Here is a 24261-nt window from a genome sequence, read left to right on the forward strand (position 1 = left end):
TGCAAAACTGACCTGCTGGCAGTCCAGACTTTTCGCCCTCTGAAAACATTTGAAGCACTGTGAGACAGAAAAATAAGACAGAGGACGCCCCAAACTGTTGAGCAGCTGAAATCCCATCAAAAAAGCAAAAAGTGGGAAAACATTTTACTTTCAAGAAAACAGCTAGCCATCTCATTAAGTGTCAAACTCTTACAAATGGCAATTAAAAAAGAGCACATCCAGTGTTTTAATTAACAAATCAGCCTACACAACTTTGACATTGCTGCATGGAACTTGAATGTTTTAATACTTTCTATTTATTGACATGTCAGAGCCAGATTTAGTGATCCTTTTAGCCCAGTGTCAAGCTAAAAGGATTGTAAAATCGGTCCACTCTGATTTTGATTACATTTTTGAAAAATTAACTGAAAGATTTGTCATGGTTTGGGTTTCTTTTGTCTTGGTTTTTGATTTATTTCTTGTTCTGTCATGTTTGGTTCTGTTTCCTGTTTTATTTTGAAAGGTGCTCTGTTTGGTCATGTTCCTGAGTTTTACTTCCTGGTCCCTATCTGTCCTGATCTTGTTCACCTGTGTCTTGTCTGCCCTGCCTGTATTTAAGTCTTGTCTCTCCCTTCCTCTTGTGCTGGTCTATTAACGTCTGTAACGTCTCTTAACGTCTTCATGCCTCGTCATCCCTTCATGCCTTGTTCCATGTTTCATGCCACGCCACAGTGAGTTTTGTTTTGTGATCCTGCTCTGCAGCGCCTTTTGTTGCGTTAATAAATCCCTTGCCCTGGAACCGTTTGCCTCCTGCCTCTGCGTCTGGGTCCTACCTGCTCTCGAGCCCCCTCACATGACAAGATTAATCTTAGCCCTTCGTGTTTTTTATAGTACAAAAAAATAGTTTAAGCACTTTTAAGCATTTGCAAACCAACAAAAGAGATGATAAAAGTTTAATACGTGTGCCCAAAGGGCATTAAAAATTCTCACGTCCTCCAAAGCCTATATTACTAATACCAGCCAATTCTTGTATCAATTATTCAACCAGCCCAGGGGTTTTGTGCTATCTTTTAATAAGATGGAGCATTAGAGCTGAATTCAAAGTCAGGTCATAGCTAAGCTGTCAACACAATGTAATTCCCCTGTGGCTGAGGCCCTCCAGCAGTCTACCACTCTGTCTGCAAACAACAAGGTATGGTGGGCGTGTTTAACAAGTGGGTCTGCTGTACTTTATTTACACCAGAGCTCTCCGGCTTTGATTTCGGAATAAGTATGGCTAACATTACAAATGCTATATTTCACATCCTTCTGAAGACAATGCTTTGTTTGCGTCAAAATTAAACCAAAGAGCATCTTTTTTTCTTTATGTTTATGTATTTCTTTTACTTCAAAAGGAAATGCAAATGAAAAATAGCCTATGTGTCATTGTTCTCTGTACTAAAGAATCTAAATAGAATAAACGTAAATCTTTTACACATTGACAAATAGTTCTTTGCATACGTACAAAAGTTGTTTGAAGCAATGTTTTTTGCAGTGGAGTATAAATAAAAACAGGGTTCACTTGTTAAAGTATTTCTTTAGGAATGTGTTGACATCAGAAGCAATGAAAATAATATAGCAAAACCTAAAAACATCCATATGATGTTTGGATTTGTGATATCTGGACAAGAAAAGGAAAGGAAAAACTCCTGTCACCCTCACTAACTTTAGGGTACTGCAGAATTGTCCCTAAAGTTCTATTAAAATTAACAACAAATGAATCTGTAAGTGATCTATAGAGTACTGCTGAAAAAGATTCTAGTGCGTTTATGTTCACCTGGACGTGTGTACTTTCAGAAATGACAAATCCATTTCACACCAAGCTACAAGTCAGCGCTTTTGAACATGCCTGAACTGTGTAGTTGCATGTGCTTGTGTGTCTGACAATCCACTCACATTAGAATCCAGGAGATCAATGCTGTCCAGGCTCTTGCTCCTGTGGATGCGACCCTTGATTCGCCGGAGTGATGGCTTGCCCTGAACGGTGCTCGCGGAGGAGCCTGCAGTGATGGAGCCGGCGGTCGGACTCGGGTGAATCCTGACACCGGCAGAGAAAAAGGCGGAAAAAGAAATGCAACTGTGAAATGCAACTGTAAGACTGCCATGAGCTGAAATGTGGAGGAAAACTTTGGCCTAGCTGCTTTGCAGAAGGCCACAGGAAGCTGCTGGATGATGGCATTTAGAAACATGTGTATTAAATGTCAGTGGATTTTATTTTCCCAGTAATGGAAATGATGAGAGGTCAGTAATCACTGCAGCATTAGAAGAGGAAGCTAAGTCATGGTGGTTTGATAGAGTAGCTATATGACGTCCTTAAATGGAATTCATGGAGCCCTGCTGAACACAATAAAACCCCCACGGCTCCAGCTATCTTTCTTCTATTTTATTTCCTAAATTGATCCATACAGGCAATGACTGAAGAATGTTAATAACCTTTCACACTCTTACCTATGTTTTCTAAACTGAATGCCGTTTCAGTGAGAACTTTTTATTAATTCAGCTTTAATATAGGGTAGAAAAAAGGAATACTTTACAAATCGGTGGCTGGGTTTTGATAGTGTAGTTGGCAGTTGCTAAATAAGTATTACAGATCTTGCTTTTAAACTGTCAGGATGTCAGTTTTAATGCAGTAATAATATTTTCAAATTATTGCATCAGTGAAATAAAATATTCTGAAAATGCACGTTTTTCTGATCCATAATTACCATAATAATTTGAATACATTTCAGGTTGGATGTTCAAAGATAACAAACACTAAATGTTTGATTTAATTTGATTGGTTTATTTTAATCATTAAAATAATAGAATACCACACAAATCTAGCAAAACACAGATATATCAAACTCCTTTTTAGACAAGTGATATATTGGTTAGAAAATATGGAAAATAATCAAAGATGAAGATGAATGATTTTCGGAAAAGTGTATTAACTCATAATCATAAATAAAAGTATTTAATTCAAAGCATGAGAAGCGCTTTTTATAAATAAAGTTGAATTGATTCATAGATTGATTAACCACATTCCAATAATTCATTAATAAAATAACTTGTTGATTTAGAAAACAATGACTTGAACTGATGTGTAAAAACTTCAATAACACACATTGTTTTCCTTATTTACCCAGATGGTTCAATAATAATTTTTATTATTATGGTTGTTTAAAATTCATTTTCATCCACATTGATTCAATAGTTAACTGAAGCAGACAAGGGCACAAACGTGTTAAAGATGCAGGGTCAAAGCGTTCAAGACTCCACACAGCCAATTAAAGCCAACCTCACATTGTTCTCATAAAAAATTCAGCAAACACCACTAATGAGTGAAGGTGTTTGCACTGTCACACAAGCCTGGAGCATTCCCACACATTCAGACATTCATTTCTTGAATGTTGCCTCTGAAACAGATTTCAAACAAAAGACCTTAGGAAACAAAGGCTCAAAGTAACATTGTGCCAGCAAATGTGTCAGCTCAGATTAAATGTGCAGTGAGTAATGTTGTCCTCTCTTGCAAACTTTCAGGTGTAATATTTCACCAGAAATTGGTTAGGATTTACCTGAAAGATTTAAAAGCTTCCTTTTTTTAGAGGCTCATTTAGATACATTTGTAGGTAAATCCTGTTGGCTTACAAGTAAATGTGGGAGTCATATGAATTTACAGTGCTTACTAAAAAGTATTTTAAACGATTGTTATTTTTTGTTACAGGTGTAATCTGTCTTCACAACGTCTGTATACATTCCTTTCAAGTTTATTGTGGCTTGGTGCTGCGTCCCAAATTATGCCAGGTGATCATCGTTTTAATTTCAATGCCCAGTGTTTGTAGCCATAAACATAAGTATGTATCCCCCCAGACCATAATCAGCAGTTACATGTCATGCGGCTGTTATCTTTACATCACTTAAAACAGGATCTGTTCAGCAAACATACAGTAGACTGCAGTGTGCAGATGGTTTGCTGACCTAGCAGAAATAATGGTATCAGAAGTAATACAATAAATTAACCTGGATCTATCTGAACAGAATTAATTACCATTACTAGATAAATTTCACTTTAGTATGTTTTTTTGTATGAGACAGAAAGAATAAAAAAGGAAATACAAGCTGCATTTGAAGTTGCAATTGCAAAAACATTTCTCTTTAAATAAAATCCATTTCAAAATAAAAGTTAAAATATCTAATGCCAATTTTTGGCCACATTTTGTGTGTAAAGCAAAACTCATGTTTCCAATAAAGAGCAGGTTCAAATATGCAGATTTCTCTGTGTGTTTATGTAGTTTTTCTGCAAAATATGACAGTTTTTTCTCATTTTCTTATTTCTCATGCAATAGTCACTTCATTTTATTTTACAACCATTTTCAGTAATGACATTTATTAATATCTAATGTCTTTAAAAAAATATATTTACATTATTCTGAGAGTAAATTGATGAAGAATTTTGGCATATGTATCCCTATGGCCCAAAAAGAATCGGATAACAGTTTAAACTTCAGAAATACAAACTTGACAGTTCAGCAAACAGTCAATTAATCCTGAGGAAAACATGGTGAGCATTGCTGTTGTGTCTCTTCCAGTTTATGGTGTATCGTAAATATCATGTTTAAATGTTCAAACAATCCAAATATTATATTCCATGTCTAATTTCAAGTATTATCTAATTTGTATTATCTAATTAACTTGTCTAATTTCAAGTATCTGAGCTAATCTCAAAGGACATTTATGTGGCAATGTATTTTTTACATATGAGTTAATTATGATATGATTACAACTTTTGATGTGCTAAAATACTGTTTTGGTGGCTGAGATAATAGCTTGCAGAATGTAAAATGAACAATTTTTAAAGAAGGTACAAAAGTTTGATGTGATAAAGCGAACACACATTTAGAGCCTATCGTTGTTAAAATGTTTGTTGGACTGGTGCGTACTTTTATGGGCGCTCCAGTTTTATGGTGGGTCGGCTTGGCAGTTACATCCTGACCACAGACAGCTTTTTCTTAAAACAAAAAAAAAAACAGATATTAGAATATTTTTATCCAAGTTTTAACAAGAAGTCATCTTCTAAATTTCAATGTAGTGAGGTATACTTGGGTTCTCTTCTACTAATGTCCAAATTGGTGCAGAGGCTGGGAATACAGACTTTTCTTTTCAGTTTTGGTCCTAACTACAGCCTTTCTCATTACTTCTTTTTAAGTCTTTGAAAAACAAATGATGCACTCACTGTGTGAACAATAAGTTTGGCCCTGACACAAGGAAAGAGAGAAGCTCCTGGACCATTTGCATTACACGTGAACAAAGAAAGCCCACCTCAAAAGTTAATGTAATAAGATCAATGTCAGCTTCCCTGATGGCCTGGTGGCCACAAAAGAGTAGATTACAGTTGTTCCCAGAAAAGCGGCTGTGTGGATGCCTGATGCTATCAAAAAGAAAGGACGGGGAACACAAACACATTGATCAGCGGCAGGACTTTATGCCGTCCCTCATTCTGCCTGAAGGAGCCATCAGCCACGATTAGCTCAAGCAATAACGGGTGTTGCTTAATCAGCAGGTCAATATGCAATGTTACGCTTCATTCCTCCCATCCAGCCCAGTGCTAATACAACATTTAGCCAACGGGGCAAACCTAACCATTATTTATAATCTTCTCACTAAAACATATAAAAGAAACAAACAGAAAGGACAGCAGAGCGGGAAAAGGTGCAAAATGAAGCATCACATAAAAAGAACAGACTTGTTGTACTATCCCTGCAGGCTTGCAACAGAGTGTAAAGTTCATTAAGTCAGGTTCATGCAAATCTTTGGCTGTGTGCACAGAGGAAGAGGGTTTACAATTCTGCAGGCAAAAGGGAACATCTGCTCACAAGGACTAGTTTTCCTTTAGAGAGCTTCTGCTGCTGCTATTCTGTCTTTTGTTTGAAGGCAAGCTGAGCTGTTCTTCCTCTGTCTGTGCACATGGCATGCACAGCTCCCCATAGGTGAACGGTGTAAGTGTTCAGGCAGAATGGTGTTCAATTTGGCTACCGCACACTGTGATATCAGCAGCACAGGAAGCCGTTCTGACCGTTTGACCAAAAATGGGACAAAGAAGCTGCAGCCCAAAATAGGGCGAAACAGTGAGCTGCTTGCTGCTTCTTCTTTAGGAATGCAAATGCTTTTGTCCTTTCAATTCATTCTCTTATCCTGCCTTACATATCTGCAAAAAGCCAATAACTGTAATACAGTGGGCTGAAATCCATGGGGGTTTTCTAATCCTCAGTGAGTGGGTAGTACAAAATCAAAGAATCTTTACTTGAAATAATCAACTTATTTGATCTTTTTCACTGTAGTTTGATGTTTTATGTAGCAAGAAAAGCATAGAAAAGGACTAAACCAAGAACATTTCTTCTTGCTCGTTTGGATTTCACCTCAGTTTCAGTCACTACACATCAGCAAACACGGTAAAGATCCATTAAATCCATTAATAAATTCAATTTTAAGACACCAGCTGGACAATAAACTGTATTTCTCTGAAGTTTTTGTTCTAAACTAAGATATGAATCCCAGGTTTAATAAATACCTTACAGATTTTGAACTTACAAAAATAAATATGCGTCACTAAAGGTGTCAGCGGTCAGGTTTTTCTTTGTTTTAAAAAAAGGTAATTCAAAAGATATCCCTGATAAATGGCCTACTCCACCTTCAACAAGCCTGGAGGTGCTTTTTTCTGACCATATTTGTATAATGAGATGATATGATGCAGTCAGAAGTAGAACACTTTTAATAAAAAAACAGAAGTAATTACATTTAGGCATGAGTGCCCAAAACATCCCAGCACATGATAATGCTGTCGTTTATGTAAAATGAGGAGAGTGGAACAAACACATCTCTGATGCAGACTAGGTGACAGCTCAAGCCAGAACGTAATCTCATATTTAGATGATATTCCCTCTTAGTTTACTCCTGCTAAATATTGTATGGTATTTTAAAGGCAAAGGGAAAGTTTGCAGGTTTCTGTGAGAGAATCAAAGCATGAATTTACAACTTTATGTAGTGTGTAATTTTTTTTAAACATGACCATGTTTAATTTTAATTACATGTTATTGCAAACATAAAAAATAGATAACCTTGTTTGCCAAAGCAAATTGAAGCCTTCATTTTTAGCTACAAAAAAATTGGTTAAAATGGTTACTTTATAGAATGTCCAAAATTAATGTTACAATTGCTTCAACACATTTCTGCTTCAATCAACTTCTGCATATATATATATATATATATATAAAACATAAATGAAGAAGATTCAATGATGACAGAGTAGTTGGTTTTAAAGATATTTGCCTGAGATTGGTTGGTTTGTGCTTTGAGAAGAACTTAAGAGACCAATTGATGAGTGTTCCCCAAAGGCCTTTGTGGTTTTGCTTCATTAACCCTGACTGTGCTTCCTGTTCTTCTCTCAACATGCAAGAACTCAGCGTTCATTGATTTTGATGCCTTTTGTTTAAGCACACCACCAGATGAAAGGAGAAGCTTCCCGAGCAAAGGCTTTGAATATGTAGATGTTAGCTTGAACACAACAAGAAGGGATTCAACATGAAAGCGGGTCTGTGTGAAAGACCGCATCTTCTCTTTGGGGGGCAATTAGACCAGGAAGTGAATGAAAAACTGATCAGGTAAAGAGACTGAGGACTAATAAGGTGTATGTGACAGATTTGTGACTAAAAGAAAACATTTTGTTCAAATGTGGTACAGTTAGCGTGTATTGTTTGCAGAAAAATATGAATATAAAGATTTTGAGTGTAAACAAGTACAGTTAAATGTGACTAAAAAACAGAAAGCGGTGAAATCCAAGTTGTAAAATATAATAAAAGATTGTATTGGTTTCTCTCAGAGCACCATTGAGCCTTTTGACTGTTAACTAAGAATCTTTGCTTTCAGAGTAATCCAGCTGTAATGAAGGATACAGTGCCACACACCACAGCAATCTACTTACATTGAGGAAGAGGAGTGATGGGAAGAATGCCTTCAAGTACACAAATGGACAAGGCCGCAGAAAGAGAAAGGCAGAAAGTGAAAGATGGTCATTAGAAAACAATCTGGCACAAAAAAAGGGGACACTCGTTTTAGGTGGAGAGAGGGGACCCAAACACATGCCCGGAGAGCATAGGCTGGATGAAGTGTATGGCAGTGCATGGCAGTGTACAGAGGCCTGGTTGCAGCACAGGTAATAAAAACAGGACAGAATCGAGTTTCATGCTTTCCACTTTATTAATCAGACACAGCAGCAGTGAAGACAGCAGGTGATGTTGGGGAGGAGGGAATGATCATGGCTTGGCTTGAAGATGACACCTTGCAGCGGAGTCCCAGCAAAGCACATGATGAAGTTGAAAGCGGAGAAAACAATGAAGAACGGCCATGACATCATTTTTACGCATTCAACTTTTCAAACTAATGGAAGAGAAAGGACGAGGCCGCTCGTCTTTGCGCACGCGTGCACAAGAGGGCACGCACGCGCACAAACTCCAAAGCATGCAGAGTAGTTGCCTTACCTACTCCGAGCCTCCACCACAGTGGGGTCTGTGGTGTTTGCAACATGGTGCAGACTGGCCGCAGTGGCTCATAGGAGGGTTATGTCATGAGCCGGCCGCGTTTTGGCTTTTCATTTGACGAGACGTGGGAGGCGACGGTTAGGTTCATCGCCCCCCCCCCCCCTCACCCCCCCACTAGTTCTCCCAACCTGCATCACTTCATCATCACCATCATCCGCACCAAGATTGATACTCACCACATACGCTTCCTGGGTGGAAGGCAATGTTCTTTGTTGGAGGCGGTCACCCCCAGAGCCAGCTGCATAACAGTAATGTATTTCTGGTAATTCACCATGGTATTGTCCACCGCTACTAAAAATCCAACCCAAAGAAAAGCACAGGTGATCATATATTTCTCTATTCCTTGGCATCCGCCTCCGCTGCGTCTTCCGCGCTCAGCATCACAACGCCATTTCCAGCGCTGAAGGACTGACAGTGAAAGCACTCCCCAAGGAGCTGAGCGAGAGGTGCCGTACCGCTGCGACCCATGTCTGCAATGACACTCTGACCGTGTTTCAGATGAATCTCCGATCCATTCGAGCTGCAATTTTCACTGCTTTCTATTCCTCCCTCAGCTTTCCCCTCTTCTTCTTCTTCTTTCTTTTTTAAAATGCCGAATGCGCTCAGGATTTGGACATCACCTCCTTCCTTCCGCCTCTTCCCTTCTATCCAGGGTTGGAAACACTCTCTTAAAAACGCTGCAGCGTCCAGGCGTCCGTGTGTGTGAGGTAGGGGAGAGAGTGTGTGTACAGTGTGTTTTGCAGGGGGAGGGAGGGGAGGAGGGAGGAGGGGGTGGTAGATGGGGGGTGGGGGGTCATTTAGAGATGCTTAGTTGTCTGTTTACAAGGCCGAAAGTTTGTCTAAAAATGACACGTCGGTTTTCCTTTTGTAGAAAGTCGAGCGTCTTTATGTTATGTAATACTTCCAGGAAGCCCTGATGGGCTTACAGGGGCGTAGCTACAAACCCAGATGTCCCAGTGCCTCATGCCCTACCTCTTGGTGGTGACTTCTTTTTATTCAGTAACCAATTTTCCGAGGTAAATGCAGCTTTATGTGAAAGTTATTACATTCAAAAAACACACAAACAAAAAAGGATTTATTGTCTCTCTAAATTTGTGTTTTTGTCCTAATTTTTATTCTCCTATATCCAAATTCCCTCCCTGGTGCCTAACTACCAAGAAACTAAATAGTGCAAGACTATCTAGTGCCCTGAATTTTGAAATATTTGTTTCAATAGCAAATATGACATCCCAGATTTCACAAAATAAGAACCTAATACTAAGAATATTTTAAAATCCACTGTATTCTGATAATGAAAATATGGATGGTTTACAAAAGATTACATTAAAATATCTGTTTTTTAAACAAAAATTATTGAAACACAATGTATCGTGGTCATGTGCACCATATCACTGAAAACACCCGTTTGTTTTTTTTGTACAATACGCTTTCATGGATTCATCTTTTAAGTCAATTCAATTCAATTTTATTTATATAGCCCAAATTCACAACAACAGTCGTCTCGATGGGATTAAACTTGTTTTTGTCCCTTTCGGGGACACAGGGCTGCCGGAGCCTATTCTGGCCACTCGTGGGCCAAAGCAGGGGACACCTGGACAGGTCGCCAGTCTGTCACAGGGCCACAATCACACACCTATGCACATTCACACCTAGGGACAATTTAGAGTAACCCTTTAACCTATGAAGCCTGTTTTTGGATGGTGAAAGGAAGCCGGAGAAACCCCATGCATGCACGGGAAGACCATACAAACTCCACACAGAAGGGTTCCCCATTGGAGTTCTGTTTCAGGTCCCCCAGCCGGGACTTGAACCGGGGCCTTCTTGCTGTGAGGCAAGAGCGCTATTTACTGCATCACAGTGCTTCCGTAGATTTATAATAATTATATATATATATATATATATATATATATATATATATATATATATATATATATATATATATATATATATATATATATATATATATATAGGTAGTTATAAATATTTTCCGCACAAATTATTTCTCAAGAGACACTTGAGAGCCTAATTTACAAAAAAAAAAAAAAAAAAGACTGTGCTTTATAATCCGGAGCGCTTTATAAATAGATTAAATCTGGTTGTACCAACTTTTAGCTGCTATTGTTGTCGCACTGTCACATGATCAGGAGGACAACTTGATTTAGTGCACCTGTTCACCTGCAGGTTTTATCTTTTGTGGAGGTTTGCACATGGAGAGGGTGAGCAGGTCCTGCTGTTCTTTATTGACTGTTCCATTTAACACATTCACCTGAAATAACTTTTAAAACCTTGAAAAAATTAACTGTTTTTCTACATAATTTTTATACTCAAGAACCAACACAAGAACTTTGTTGGCGTATTTTGTTTACTTTTGCCCATTACAAAAGTAACTCTCACAATATTGAATCCACTGCACCATGGTCATATGTATTTGTCACTGTCTTGCACCTGCTGGGAGCTCCTTTTTTACAAAAACCACCAGCTCTGCCGTTTGATTTGACTCTGGAGAAGATCGAACAAAATGCTATGTCACTGTGATGGAAGGATGGAATGATGCAACAGGGTTGAAGGGGCTTTTGACTTCCTGTTTGAAGCAGATTTGAAAACAACGTAACTGGAGCCAGGTCAGGGCACGATTGCTCTCACCTCTAAAATGGCCCAATTTCAAAACTGCCAAAAAAACTTTATTCTCCCTTAGATTAAAATGTAACTAAGACAAAGCTACTCTGGGTAGATTTTTTAAATGAATTTTATTTATCATTTTCATTCAAGATTTGAGACTGAAAATAGAGACATGACCTTTCACTGACAGGTGACAACTTACTGTTTAACTCTTCAACGCCCTTTTCCAGATTCACAGCTATAAGGCTTGTTTGTCTAGCACATTTGCCAACTTTTGTTAGGACCAAATTTTGGTGACATCATTTTTTTTAGCTAGGACAATCACTTGAATGAAAATCAGGTTTAAATTGGCTTAGTGTAAACTACAAGTTTTATGTCACACATCGCCCATCCCTTATTTATACTCAATAATAAACTGGTTTTAAGCCTTTTTGATAGTAAAGTAATTCATGGCATAAGTGTGTCCATCATTTTTTTTGCTATTTCTTTAATGAGATTGCTTTTAAAATAACAATTACATCTTGTTTTGCTACAGCAAACAAAGCAGTTTCTGGTCTCAAACACTTGGTGAAATGAACCCCACATAAAAAATGTTAAATGTACGATGTTTTCATAAATGAAAAAGTGATATGAAACCTAAATGCAGGAGACAGGAAACCTAACTTAATAAAAAAACCTAAACATGAGAAAAAGCAAAACATGAACTCAAATAAAAAACTAAAACCAAACGTCAAGAGATGAGAGAACAGGCAGGAGAAGTGAGCAACTGGAAACCATGGTTTCAAAATCTCTGAGGGTGATTAAATAACACCAGGCAGCTGAGTTGATTGATATCTGAACCCTGATGTGAACACAGGAAAAGCAGAAACCCCAAAAACAGAACATCACCTAAACAGAAAATAAACATAACTCAACAAGAAAAATAAACAAAAGCACTTAATTTATTTTTGACTGAACACATTTTCACTAAGGCTACTAATTAAAAAACAAGAGATTATTTTATTTAGCACTCTCCCTCTTTATGTATGAAACACAACTGCATTTTGAGTATTAATAGGAGGACTGTTGCCCCAGTTACAAGAAGTGTTTTGGCTTGACCTCACAGTTCTATCTGTAAGTTAGAAGGTAAACTGAGTGCAGTTTATTGATACGTTTCCCACTTCTGATGCGATTTTAATAACGTGAAAGTCTCAACATTCACTTTAAAACGGATCTAATTTTTGATATAAAAAGTTAATTTTTATGGCCAAATAAAGTGAAATAAAGAATATTGACTTACTACAAATATATGGAATGAAATAAAAATGTTCTGGCCTTGAGACATCCATGAGTATTAATCGACTGAATCAAACAGAGACTTCTTTGCTCAATATGTTTTTTTAAATTACAATAAAAATTGTATCAAGGATTTTCTGGTCTCAGAAATCTACATTCATATTTTTCTTTGCAGACTGCATTCTGTGTGACATGTAACTTAAACAATATGAACTTTAACATTAAAAAATATATAACCAGTGTGGATAGTGACAACTAAAAACACCACACATGTAATAATTAATAAATAGTGACCGGTTGAGATAATTGGAAATTCCCATTAAAACGACAAATTAAATTATATATAGTTATTAAAATAAATTTCTTTTAACTTTTATGACATATAATCAAATCTTTGATACTTCCAATATTGTTTAAGGTTTTTTTCTTCTCAGACTATAAAAGGCAGATCAGCTTTCCTTTCTTAATCACACAGCATAATATCTTTATTTTGCAGATAAAAACATTTCTAAAGACAGGGACCTTTCTTGATCTCTTATTTTCAAAACTATCAGTAAAACCAGTAGTAATTATACCGGTACTGTAAGTTACATACATGTAGTCCCTTTGAACATCTACTATGTGTAAGGTAGGTCTTCAAATGCCGTTGATTAATCATCACATCTAATCATAATTTTTGTTTCAAACTTAATATGTCAAAGGTTTATCATAGTAAGAATCAAAACCTTTTCAACATTACTATATTAATGAACAATATGGTAAAAACACCTTACAGAACATCAATCATTAGACCAATCACACATTTTAGTTTGTTGGCCAAAAGATTTTGTAAACAAAAAAAGTATATATACATATATTTTAAATCCTGTCTTTTGCACTTGCTGACTGAGAAGAAACACAGCTGAATCCCAATAATTAAACTAATAAAAAAGACAAAGATTTACTGTCAAATATACTTTAAAATCCATGTATCATTCAGAAAATACCCAAGAAAAACTACCAAGGAAAAGAGCTGGCGGATTCTTTAACATTTAGTGTTTCACATTTGACTTCATAAAATGAATCAAGTAACCTATTTTTCTATTTTTCAGTATTAATTTATCCATTTTTTCCTGCTAAGCCAGGACTGAGGGCAAACATCTGAGCACACTCTCCTCTCAACCATCTCCAGATCTTTTTTTTTTTACCTGAAGAGATTTTTTATCCAGCCAAAATATATATTCTATTAAGCAGTACCCTATTCTGGGAACAGAAATTGCCAACCAAACTTTTGCAAATTTTGGCATCTAGAGAGAATGCAATTTTGTCATTTAACTGGCTATTTATATACACCAGTAGATAGTCAAATTAAATCATATAAAAATTGTTCTACAATTTAACCAAGCAAGGTCAACTCATGTGGCTTTTTCTTAAGTACAGCTCCGGTCACAAATAAAAAACACTCTCAATTGTAAATAAATGCAGATACTTTGTACATTTTTTTAAACAAGAATTGTAAAAGAAACTCTCAGAATGTTTGAAATGCATTATTTACTCTCATTTTTGTGTATGAACAAGATAAACATCTATGGAAAAGAAACAGTTAAAGAAACAGAGATAGTCAGCAAATTAAAATACAAAAAATATTCAGTGCAGATATATTGTATTAAGTGTTCCATGACTCACAGCCAACATAAATATTTTAGTTTGCTGGATTTATCTGCTTTAAAAGATTTTTGTTGCAAAAAACGAAAGAAACAATCTTGTAAAGTACCAAGACCATTTTTATCCCACATGTACTTTATTTTGAAAGGTTTACTGACGTGTCTTTATTACCACTGAAAGTGTGTGATAAATTATGCATGAAGAAGACAGGTCCCAGGAGGTCAATTCACCATGAGGAGCTGAGTTACATTGCTGTTTGTTTTCAGTCATGCTACTGTGTTGCACCAACAATCTACTGGACATTCCTGACGTACACAAACAGAAAACAAACAGACAAATATTTCATTTGCTGGGAAGTAACAAGACAAAACTGTGGTTTGGCTTCTTCTGGTCACTAAAAATGCTGTGGATTTAAGGTCTAGAAGCGATTGACACATACTTTGTTTTACATAGTTTTACAAAGAGGTTGCATTTATGTCTTCCAGATTTATTGCTGTTTCACACTGTTTCACGCCAAGTGTGCTGCAGTGAGAAGCAGCACTGAATGCAGAATTTGCTGTTACAGTGAAGCAGACTTCCTCAAGTACAGTTATGAGGACACTGAGATGCGGTCAGGTGCAGCAGGGACTCATCAATTCTGCAGCTACTGAACAAACTCCTACTTGAAGAATGCCAGTCATCTTAACCTTGGGCCAGGCTCAACCACCCTTAGCATGGTGTCTATTGAACATTGCTGTGATGTTAAAAGGTTGCTAATGGAGGAAAGGGGCAGATACAAGAAAGATATTGGATGTATGACAAGTAGACATTTTGGGTTTACTATGAGGAAAATTATTCTTAGCAATAGGATTAAATGACACACTAAAAAAAACAACTTTCCTCTGAAAGCAAGAAAACATAATGTTTAATGTTTGAGCTAAGCCTCTACAAACTTAGTCACAGGGCTCCAGTTAAGCAGAAGTAACTACTGTGGGAATATAACCCAAGATGTAATTCATGGCAGGTCTTAAGAGGTTAAAGACCTGACAATGATTATTGAGAGACTCTGAGTTTGGTATGGAGAGGAGATACACAGCAGCTCCGCTTCAGTCAGCTGTGCCCAAACCGACTGTCATTAGCAGTAAACACAGGCTGGCGAAGGTTGTTTTTCTGTCAATAGACTGACACACTGGTGCCTTTCTGAGCTTCAAAGTAAGTCGATTAGTCTGGACTTTGAGGTCTTAGAAGAGTGAGCCGGTTTGTCACCTGAGTCTGAGAAGTGCACATCTCTCTCAGCAGACAGCCCAGACAGACTTAGACAAAGATGTCTGAGAGGCCAGATAAAGAGAAAGTGAGGTCCTTCCACTATTGCATTTTGTGATTAAAGGATTATCTGGTGTGTTCAGAACATTTACAAGAAAGCACATGATAGCAACAAAACATGACTTCAAAAATAGAAACACCATAAAGACTGCTGTCTGTAGAAAAGCCTCTTCACATACCAACAGTGTGTTTTTTCAGCGTAGACATAAAAAAAATGTAACTCTTAAGGGCATCATTTTCAAAATATAGAAAAAGAGTTTAAAAGACACATTTTTTTATTTTTTATTTCTTCAAGCTCTAAACGGAAATTGATCTGATTTCTGTACGAAAACAGTTTCTGACATTTGTTTTTTTTATAGGATTTAGTAACAGATTTGAGTTGAATATTCAACTCCTCCAGCTCTACCTCTTCTTCCTATCTTTGTTTAGATCTAATGCAGAAGTTATTTGGGATTGATCAAATGTTTTGTTATTACTTCCAAAACATGAGAAAAAAAATGGACTCTGCATTTTAAATGTCAAAGCAAGCTTACTCTCACTTGCCTATAAAACACTTGATTTTTAAAAACATTCTATTTAGTACTGATCCCTGCTGTCAGGCATAAATACTGCTCTCAGTCAAAAGTAAAAGTAAAAGTAACACTAAAAAAAAGTCTGGGTTTCAGAATAAAAGAAAACATAACTAACGGAGAGGCTCAATATCTCTCTTTCGAGCTGTGATTCACCAACACTGCACGTAGTAAAGTGATTTAAAATCATCAATATTTAAGATGATAACAGCCTCTGACATTAAAAAAAAAGTCCCAGACAAAGGAAGACATATGCCTCCTTTTAACACACTACAGTGTATATTCTTATAAACCTTCTGCATTATGTTCCTACAGCTGGGACCTAATTTAAAAAAGCAGTCTTTAAAATAAGACTCATAAAATGTAATACACTAAAATGAACAGCAGGCCTTTTCTGAAATGTAAATAGGCTCTTTTTGAGGTTGCCAGCTGGTTACTTCTGGGTGAATGGAAGCAGAAAAGCCTTTTGGGCATTAGAGGAGCCTAAATTCCTTCAGTCCTCAGATGCTCTAAAATACATCCATCTATGATCTGCTGTTGAAAAGCTTCTCCTCTTCTCTCTGTTCAGAAAGGTTTAACAATTATCCAAATCAAAGAAATATATAGATTTAAACATACATAAACATGCTAAATGTGGTTGAAATTAAACACTAAAGAAATTAAATTACAAACTATTATGCTATAAAGTTTATTTTTTGAAAGTCCAGTGATGTCTTTTTAGTTGAAAACTAAAAAATGTGTTAAATTGATCCCCAAAGAAACACAAAGAAGCAATTGAAAACACTGCCAATGCCCAAAGGTATAGCAAAAAAAACCAATGAGACCCAAAACCGATATTTTGTCCAACACATTTACCTTTTTTTTAATTCAGGGCATCACTGTGAATATCAGACATAAACACCTTGGGGAAATACTAAGAGGAAATGCTTTACGAAATAAAAATCTATAACTTTAACTGCAGTCAGTCATGAAAATCTGAGGGATGGGAGAAAAAAGCAATGATTTCTGGATGTCGTCAAGGCAGACACTGTCGTTTTCTGAGGATGACAAAAGACTGGCATCAACAGCCGTTTGAAACTGACAAATGGATAACAGATGAAGATTCCTTTGTTACACATTTCTTCAATACACAACAGATAAAAAAACAGAAATAATAGAATCAGGTGAATTTAATCATCCCTGCACATTATTTTTCTCACAAACTTACTTGGTGTTGTTGAGCAGGTGCAGCACCACCATACAGAACTAAAACCTAAAGCCTTTCATCATGTAAAGACACCTTCACTAAAGATATTAACTTTTATTTGTAGTGGTGGTATGATCAACCCCCCAGGACCTCTACAGTAGGACAGGACTGGCCTTAAAGTTGACCTAAAGAAGCAACTACCCAGAAAAGTACAAATTACACGGTCAGTTTAAGTGAGCAATGGTTTATGGATCAGTCAGTTGGTAAGGCTGACCACATCAAGAACCAACATGGAAAAGACCATCAAGTCAGTCACAGAAGTGGAGGTTTCAGGACAAACCTGTACTCAAGAAGAAACTCTTAAAGTCACTTTCACAATAAAAGTCTCCTTCTTGTACCACTCGTCTTGTAAAATCGTATTCATCATGACGTTTTTTCACACATTGAGTCATTTATTACAATTTATTAAAACCTAACTGAAATATTTTGTAGCTTTCGAAACAGCGCAATTTCAGAAAAAGTCACAATGTGTCATTTAAGGAGACTAGTTTTGTCTCTGTAGATTCTTCAAAGAGAGAAAAGCTAAGCTGCTAGTAATGTTTTTGCCTTCCATTAGTGGGCATCTTAAATCCTGTCAACAGTTAACTAATCCACCCCTAACAGAATGATCAGAGCAGAGCTGCACTCCAACAAACTGAAAGCACAGTGTCACATCCCATTAACTAAGATGCCACTGAGATAATGCTCCTGATTAATAAGACACTGAGCATCATCATTATCAGAAAAATGTATGACACAGCAGCCATTAGTGGATGGGGAAACTGTTTAAGACTCACATCCCCAAAGCTCCTTCTCTGTCTTTCTTTGTCTGTCTCTGGCTTTCTAACACACACATTATTACACAAAGTGTGTGGACACCAAGAGTGTGTCAGTGGGGAAGCACTGACACAGCAGTGGGTCAGTGGCTGTGCTGCAGTCAGAATCCCACTGCATATCCATGCACACTCCACTGCAGCACTTTGATTTCACATTGGCATCCCCCCCTCTGCATCTCATGGCTTGGAGCAGCCTGCCCCATCATTACCCTTCTCACATGAGAACCCATTGCTGAGATCCTTTATTGCACCCTGCACGATCACGCACACCGACGGCCTCACGCCCAGGCACACGTGTGCGCTAATAACACACCTCACTGCTTTTTTTTTAGAACGTAAATAGGACAGACGGGGCTGCCCTTCTTTCTCGTGTCCTCAGACTTCTTGTCCACTTTATACTGTACAGAGAAAAAAAAAAATCAAAGCTGGTTTGTGGGACTCAGAGGCTGCTCCCAGTGGAGACAAACCTGGATGAGAGCCCCAAGAACCACAGCCACTGTACCGCTGTGATTTATTGCTTTTGCGCCGAAAAAAGAGGAGTTCACGGAGAAAGTCCTCTTCACATGAATGCACTGCACCAAGACGACCAAGAGTAATGAAACACACACAGTCACACCTCAGCGCTGTCGCAGTGCTTTCTCTCCATGTGCTGCGAGGTGAGTCATCAGCACGGAGAAGCATACCCTCACAGCTACAGCTAATCTCTCCTCCTCCTCCACCTTTTCAACCAGCCAGCATCTCATTTTCTTCACTTACGGATGAAGGCTTGGTGACTTACATCATCACAGCACCTATTGTATACACACCAGGCCTTAGAGGCAAACATGACCTGGTGAGTCATCTATCTTCTGCAGGGGGAGATGATAAAAGGGCCCTCCAGTCCAAGCTGCTATTTGATCATTTATGTATTACACCCAGTTTGATGCAAATTCAAAACTTTATTTTCGTGAATAATATAGGATCTTTACATTTGTTTTTTTTAATTGGGTCCAAGAAGAACCTCAATTTAATGGTGACAGTCTGGCATCCAGCAGGCCTTAAAGACAGAAGCCCGGAGATGTGATTAAACGCTGCACAGTCACCCTCAGTCAGCAGGATGCTGACCAGAGGCGGACATGGACAGCAAAAACTAATAAACACAGTGCCTCTTTGAACTCCCCGCAGCTGCAATCAGCCTACCTCTCACAGCGAGGATCAAGGAGAGCACTTGACGTCAAAAGACGTGGTTAAGACAAGAGGAAGATTCATCGTTGAAGGCAAACAGACATGCTTCATTCTGTCACGCAAAAAAACACGTGCTAACATTTTTTAAGCAAAGCAACCAGTACTTGAGGCAGTTTCTGTCCTAATTCTTCTAAGAGAGAATAAACAACAGATCATGATTTTTCTTTCTATTGTACGTGGAATTAACTCAGCCTGACACAACACTGCACAGGAAAACAAAACGAACAAGAGCAGTATTACAAAAATATGTTTAAACAAGCAATACATTTGTAATCTAAAAGCGTTTCCTCTCAGTGCAAGCAGCATTACTGTCTACTGTTATTCGGAAGAGTTTTGAAAGGAGATTGTAGGAAGACTTACATAGCTTTGTGTTCATGCTGCACATCCTGTGGAGTCTTTGTGTCTGTCCTGCCAGTGTCTGCTGAAATGCTTTGTTGCATGCGTTGGTTTATTTCAGTCAGCCTGTCTGTTTGTGTGTGTTTACGTGTGTCACTAACCGGAGCCCGACCACTGAGCTGGCTGTGCTGTCCTATCTGTCATGCATCAAAAAGGCCTCCTTAGTGTCTGTAGAGCATATCAGCTTTTCTGTCTTGTCACTTCAGGAATCACATCTGCACAGCACCCTCCAGCCTTTTCTTTTGCCTCTCAAGTGCACGCACATACACATATGCACACCATGATATGTCCCGCCCCCATCAAGTCACTGTGTTAGCTCGACCAAGTGTATTCTTCTGAGGTGCACACACTCACACAGACTACATCCCTCATCACTCATGATGGAGGAACAAGCCTGACACATGGACAAAAATAGGATCATCCTGTTCCTCATAAAATTTGCTGAACAAATATCATTTCAGGGTAACTTTATCTGAAATTTCCTTTAAAACTGCTCTAAAACCACCTCCTTCTCGAGCAACATTGTTATTATTAAATAGCCACATCACATTGCTTGTTTTTATAGATAGGCTAACTGCAAAAAGGCAAAAGTTCCATAAGTACTGTGTGCACTGTTTTATATTATCCTCATACAACTCAGTGAGTCATTCCATAGACTAAAAATGGGACCCAATACCTACCTGCTTGACACTCACCATTAAGGGGTTGGATTGGTAGGCCAACCACCAAGTGGTTCAAGGCTGAGGCTGTGCCTGAAGGCCACCGCTCCCCCAAGGGCATGGGTTAAATGCGGAGAACAAATTTTATACACCTAGGTGTGTGACAACTAAGAGCTTTAACTAATAAAATTTTTAGAGTGTTTCTTTGTTTACTATGGAACATGCTTCAAGCAAAGTTTAAAATATTGCTGGACTTGTTGTTGTTGTCATTTTGTGTTGATGTAGAAGAAGCAGAGATCATAAGAATATTTTCTTCTGTCTGATTTCAATTGTTCATAGATTTCTTTTATTTTAAAATACGTTGTTTGCATGGTTAGGTTGGCTTGAACAATAAACAAAAACTAAATGATCTTGTACATTTTTAAGTAAAATGCAAAACACAACAGTACGTTTGAGTGAGCTGAATTGAGCAAAATTAGGAAGAATTTTGTTTACCCTAAAACCACATTTATGATCATTTAAACTCTAAAAACCCTTAAGTGGTGAAAAGCATACCGGTAAGTAAATATTGTGTTAGTAACATATTGAAAAAGTCAGGATGCACTTTTTAAACGTTTTTTGTGAGTACACCTCCACAAACGGCATGCGTGTGTTTGTTGTCTATATCAGGGGATGATGATTGCCATGTGTCATTTTTCACTTTTTTGATGCCACTGCTTAATCTTATGTGTCAATATCAATAAAGGTAGTCCAGGAGGTTCTCTATTTCACAGAATTTGTAATCTATTAAAAACTGTTTGGTTGGTCAAACTTGGTAAGCTCTTGTCCACATTTATTTAGAATTTGGCTGATAAATGAAAGCCCGATTGGTTGCTTTATTTTGTATTCTGCATATTAACTGAAAACATTGGAGATTTACTGAACATATTAAACTTATCAAACAGCATTGATTCTAGTTACTTTATATGTATTTTTTTTTATTAAAGTGATGAATCCAGCTGTTTTCAGTTTCCAAAATAGCCCCAGAATAACCTCCACTCCATTTTCATATAAATATTTTTGGAAATTAAAAAAGGGAAAGCTCAGTGGCATTGTGGTAGTGGGTGTGCCCTGAGAGTGGAAGATTGTAAGTTCACAGAGGAGTTATACCAAAGAGTCAAGAATTGGGGCCCACAGCCTCTCTGCTTGACACTCAATAATAAGGGGTTGAAATGAGGGGTTACATTTTCAAAGGGTCCCTTTGCCCAGCTGTGCCTGCAACTCACCACTCCCCCAGGGGATGATGTGGGAAACAAATTTAACATACATGTGACAACTAATGAGACTTTAACATCAACTTTTAATTTAGTTGCTAAATGCAATTTGCAAAGCCTCAGTATTTTTATGGGGAAAGTATTAACTTTAACAGTTAAATATTTATTTATGGGTAGTTTTAAGTACATGGTGGACAAACTTGTGATTGTAACAGTTTTTATTTTGATTAAAAAAAGGAAAAATCACAGCATTTGACTGTAATTTACAAAAAATATTTTGTCAATGTTAACCCGTTTGTGTATTTTTTAATAGGATGTACTTTCAAGTACATCCCATACATGTACATTCAAGTAAAAAACAAATGAACTTTAATGCAGCAGCATCAAAGCAGCACATGCTCTCACCATGGTGCCTGTAATGTGGTCAATTCTCACCTGGAGTCAAACACAGGATCTGTGTACATCGGAGGGGAACACAGTAATTCCTCTGCCGGGGTGTTGGGGGGCACAGGGAGTCCCACTTTCCTGCCTGGTCGTGGGACTCCATCTGTAGAAACAGATGGATATTTTAGCCTCTTTATGGCTCTGCTCAATTATGCCATTTCTTCCAGTCAGTCTGGGTGATTGGTGGGACGATTCGCAAGATCCTTACGGCAAGATACGACCTTCGCATAAAGACTGCTTTTATAAAAGCTTGTTCTTGAGAGCACTGAGTTGTATGTAAATGTGAGTAGCCTATATTGATCTGAAATAGTGCAAACTGCGGCCACGCTGAAGCCATATGTTGTCAGAGGCTAGTTAGAAATGCTCATTAATCCCCTCAGCCACCCAGATTTAAGAGGCTATTTTAGCTGGCTCTTAGTCTGTGTTGGTGGCTTACTGCAAATTAGTTCCTCTCGCATTGTGTTTGGTTTCCATTTTCCTTAGGAAGATGAAATTAATCCAAATGTAATTTAAAAAAATGTAAACCACATAAAAGCTGCATCTGATCAATAAGGTGTAACAAAGAAGTTTGAAAGGGATGTTTGTCATGTTTCCTTTCTTTCTAAGCTGATTCTTAGTGTAATTAGTCCGTCTACCTTCTCCATCCAATAGAAAGCAGGTCAGCAGGTGAGGGCACACCTCCTCCAACACTGAGCAAAAGGAGAAGAAAGCGGCAGGGCCCTTCGAGGACAGGTGATCCAGGAACACCTCTGTTCGCCTCCTGCTGGACTCCTGTCCCAGTATCTCCTTGTACTCCACCAATGAGAAAACCCTTTCGTACACCAAGTAAGGAAGCACAGCATTGACGTCCAGCTCGCTCAGGATCTTCTGCCGGTGCTCTTTGAGGACCTTACTCGTCCACCTCTTCTTCTTTCTGGTGCATGGCCTCCTGCCAGACCTGTGCTGCTGCCGCTTTTGCCTCTTCACAAACCACTTCTTGGTGCCACTTCCAAACATCTTCAAGTTAAAGAACTCCACGAGAACTTCTTCCACTGCTGTGTCAACACAGTTTCCTAAGGAGGGTAGGTGCATATTTCATGCCAGCAAAGAGACAATGCCACATATTTCTCTGAGCCTCTCTTTGTTGTCGTCTGAGTCGTTTATCTGGGCCAGGAAGAGACAATCTGGACACTAGCTGATTTCTAGCTGGGTACTTAGTGACTCTAAGAAGATTAACAGCCGCTTAAGTGTAACGATGCACTCTGCTCACCACAACCCAGACATCCTCAACATGTTTTGCATTGTTTTCCTTGTCTTGTTGGGAGGCCAAACGCTTTTACAAGTTGCAATTTAGTCACAAAACATAAAAGCTTTTTGGATTTTTTTATAAGCTGCGTCCTTGAGTAAAATTCAGAGCATCAAAGGCTCAAAGCTATTTTGGGTAGCACTGAGCACCCTAAAAACCACCAGGGAGTTAAAAAAAATGAATGAAAATCGCATGGTTCTCCATTCAGTTTGACAAAACTGTGTTAGGTGCATGTTTCCTAGCTCGACTAGCAAGGCAGGTGCCCGTGTGTGCAGACTTCAAGCCCTAGTTAGAGTAAGTCCATCTTTCAGTTCCAGTCTCTAACCTTTAGCTGGATATCTTTCACATCTTTTTGCCCATATTCCATTTTTCTTTTTATAACTGTCAAAGGCCTAAAGTGTGTAGAAACACCCTGAAGGGTAAAGTAAAAAGCACATGTCATAAAGCTGGTAGACCGTATCACCTTCCTGGTTATTGCTGTGAATGTGACACCTGATTAAAGCTCGATTAAAACATCTTTGTCATGTGCACTGACCTGCTACATTTCTGTCATTCCTTCTCAGAAAAAGACCATTAACATATAATGGAAGAGAACAAGGACGCTGAAGGGGAAGCTTGATGTATTCCCCTGAAAATCCATACAAATTAAAAAAAAATAAAAAAAGAATCCGCCCACAAATGAATACAACCTTGAGCTGCACTTCATTTCGGCTGCTGAAAATACACTATGGCCTATGTGCTGTTTGCCAGAAGAGGGTGCCATTTAATCAGCAACTTTTGAAGAACACAACGAAGTTTATTTCAAATGAATATTTCAGAATTAACAAAAAACCCACAAAAGAGAAATATTTGAGTAAGAAAATGAATGATTGTAAAACGTGCAGTTTTGCTCGTCGTTTCTAAATGCAAAATGTAAATTTATTTGTTACTTTTTCTTAC

The 24261-nt window shown here is 38.0% G+C and overlaps 1 protein-coding gene and 1 long non-coding RNA gene across 31 annotated transcripts in view; one reads left to right on the forward strand and one right to left on the reverse strand.

Moving 5' to 3' along the window:
* tjp1b (tight junction protein 1b) overlaps positions 1–23175 on the reverse strand; it is a 66356-nt gene extending 43181 nt beyond the window's left edge. For 7 of the 30 annotated variants that reach the window (XM_078948608.1, XM_078948607.1, XM_023955723.2 and 4 more), the window contains exons 1-2: positions 8768–9298; positions 1915–2056 (exon numbers count right to left, since the gene is read on the reverse strand). In XM_078948608.1, coding sequence (XP_078804734.1) covers positions 1915–2056; positions 8768–8919 — 294 coding nt within the window. In that variant the 5' untranslated portion in view covers positions 8920–9298. Of the gene's footprint in view, positions 1–12; positions 58–1914; positions 2057–7975; positions 8006–8767; positions 9299–22028; positions 22141–22672 lie in introns of those variants that run through there. The other 23 variants (XM_078948590.1, XM_078948587.1, XM_078948589.1 and 20 more) reach the window with 8 other exon arrangements.
* Positions 615–2701, forward strand: LOC110015242 (uncharacterized). Its single transcript, XR_002290400.3, has 2 exons — positions 615–710; positions 1920–2701. It is a non-coding gene; the product is annotated as an uncharacterized LOC110015242 (long non-coding RNA).
* Positions 23176–24261: the final 1086 nt, after the last annotated feature.

This window comes from Oryzias latipes, chromosome 6 (genome assembly GCF_053564925.1).
Source record: "Oryzias latipes strain Hd-rR chromosome 6, Olatipes_Hd-rR_3.1".
NCBI lineage: Eukaryota > Metazoa > Chordata > Actinopteri > Beloniformes > Adrianichthyidae > Oryzias > Oryzias latipes.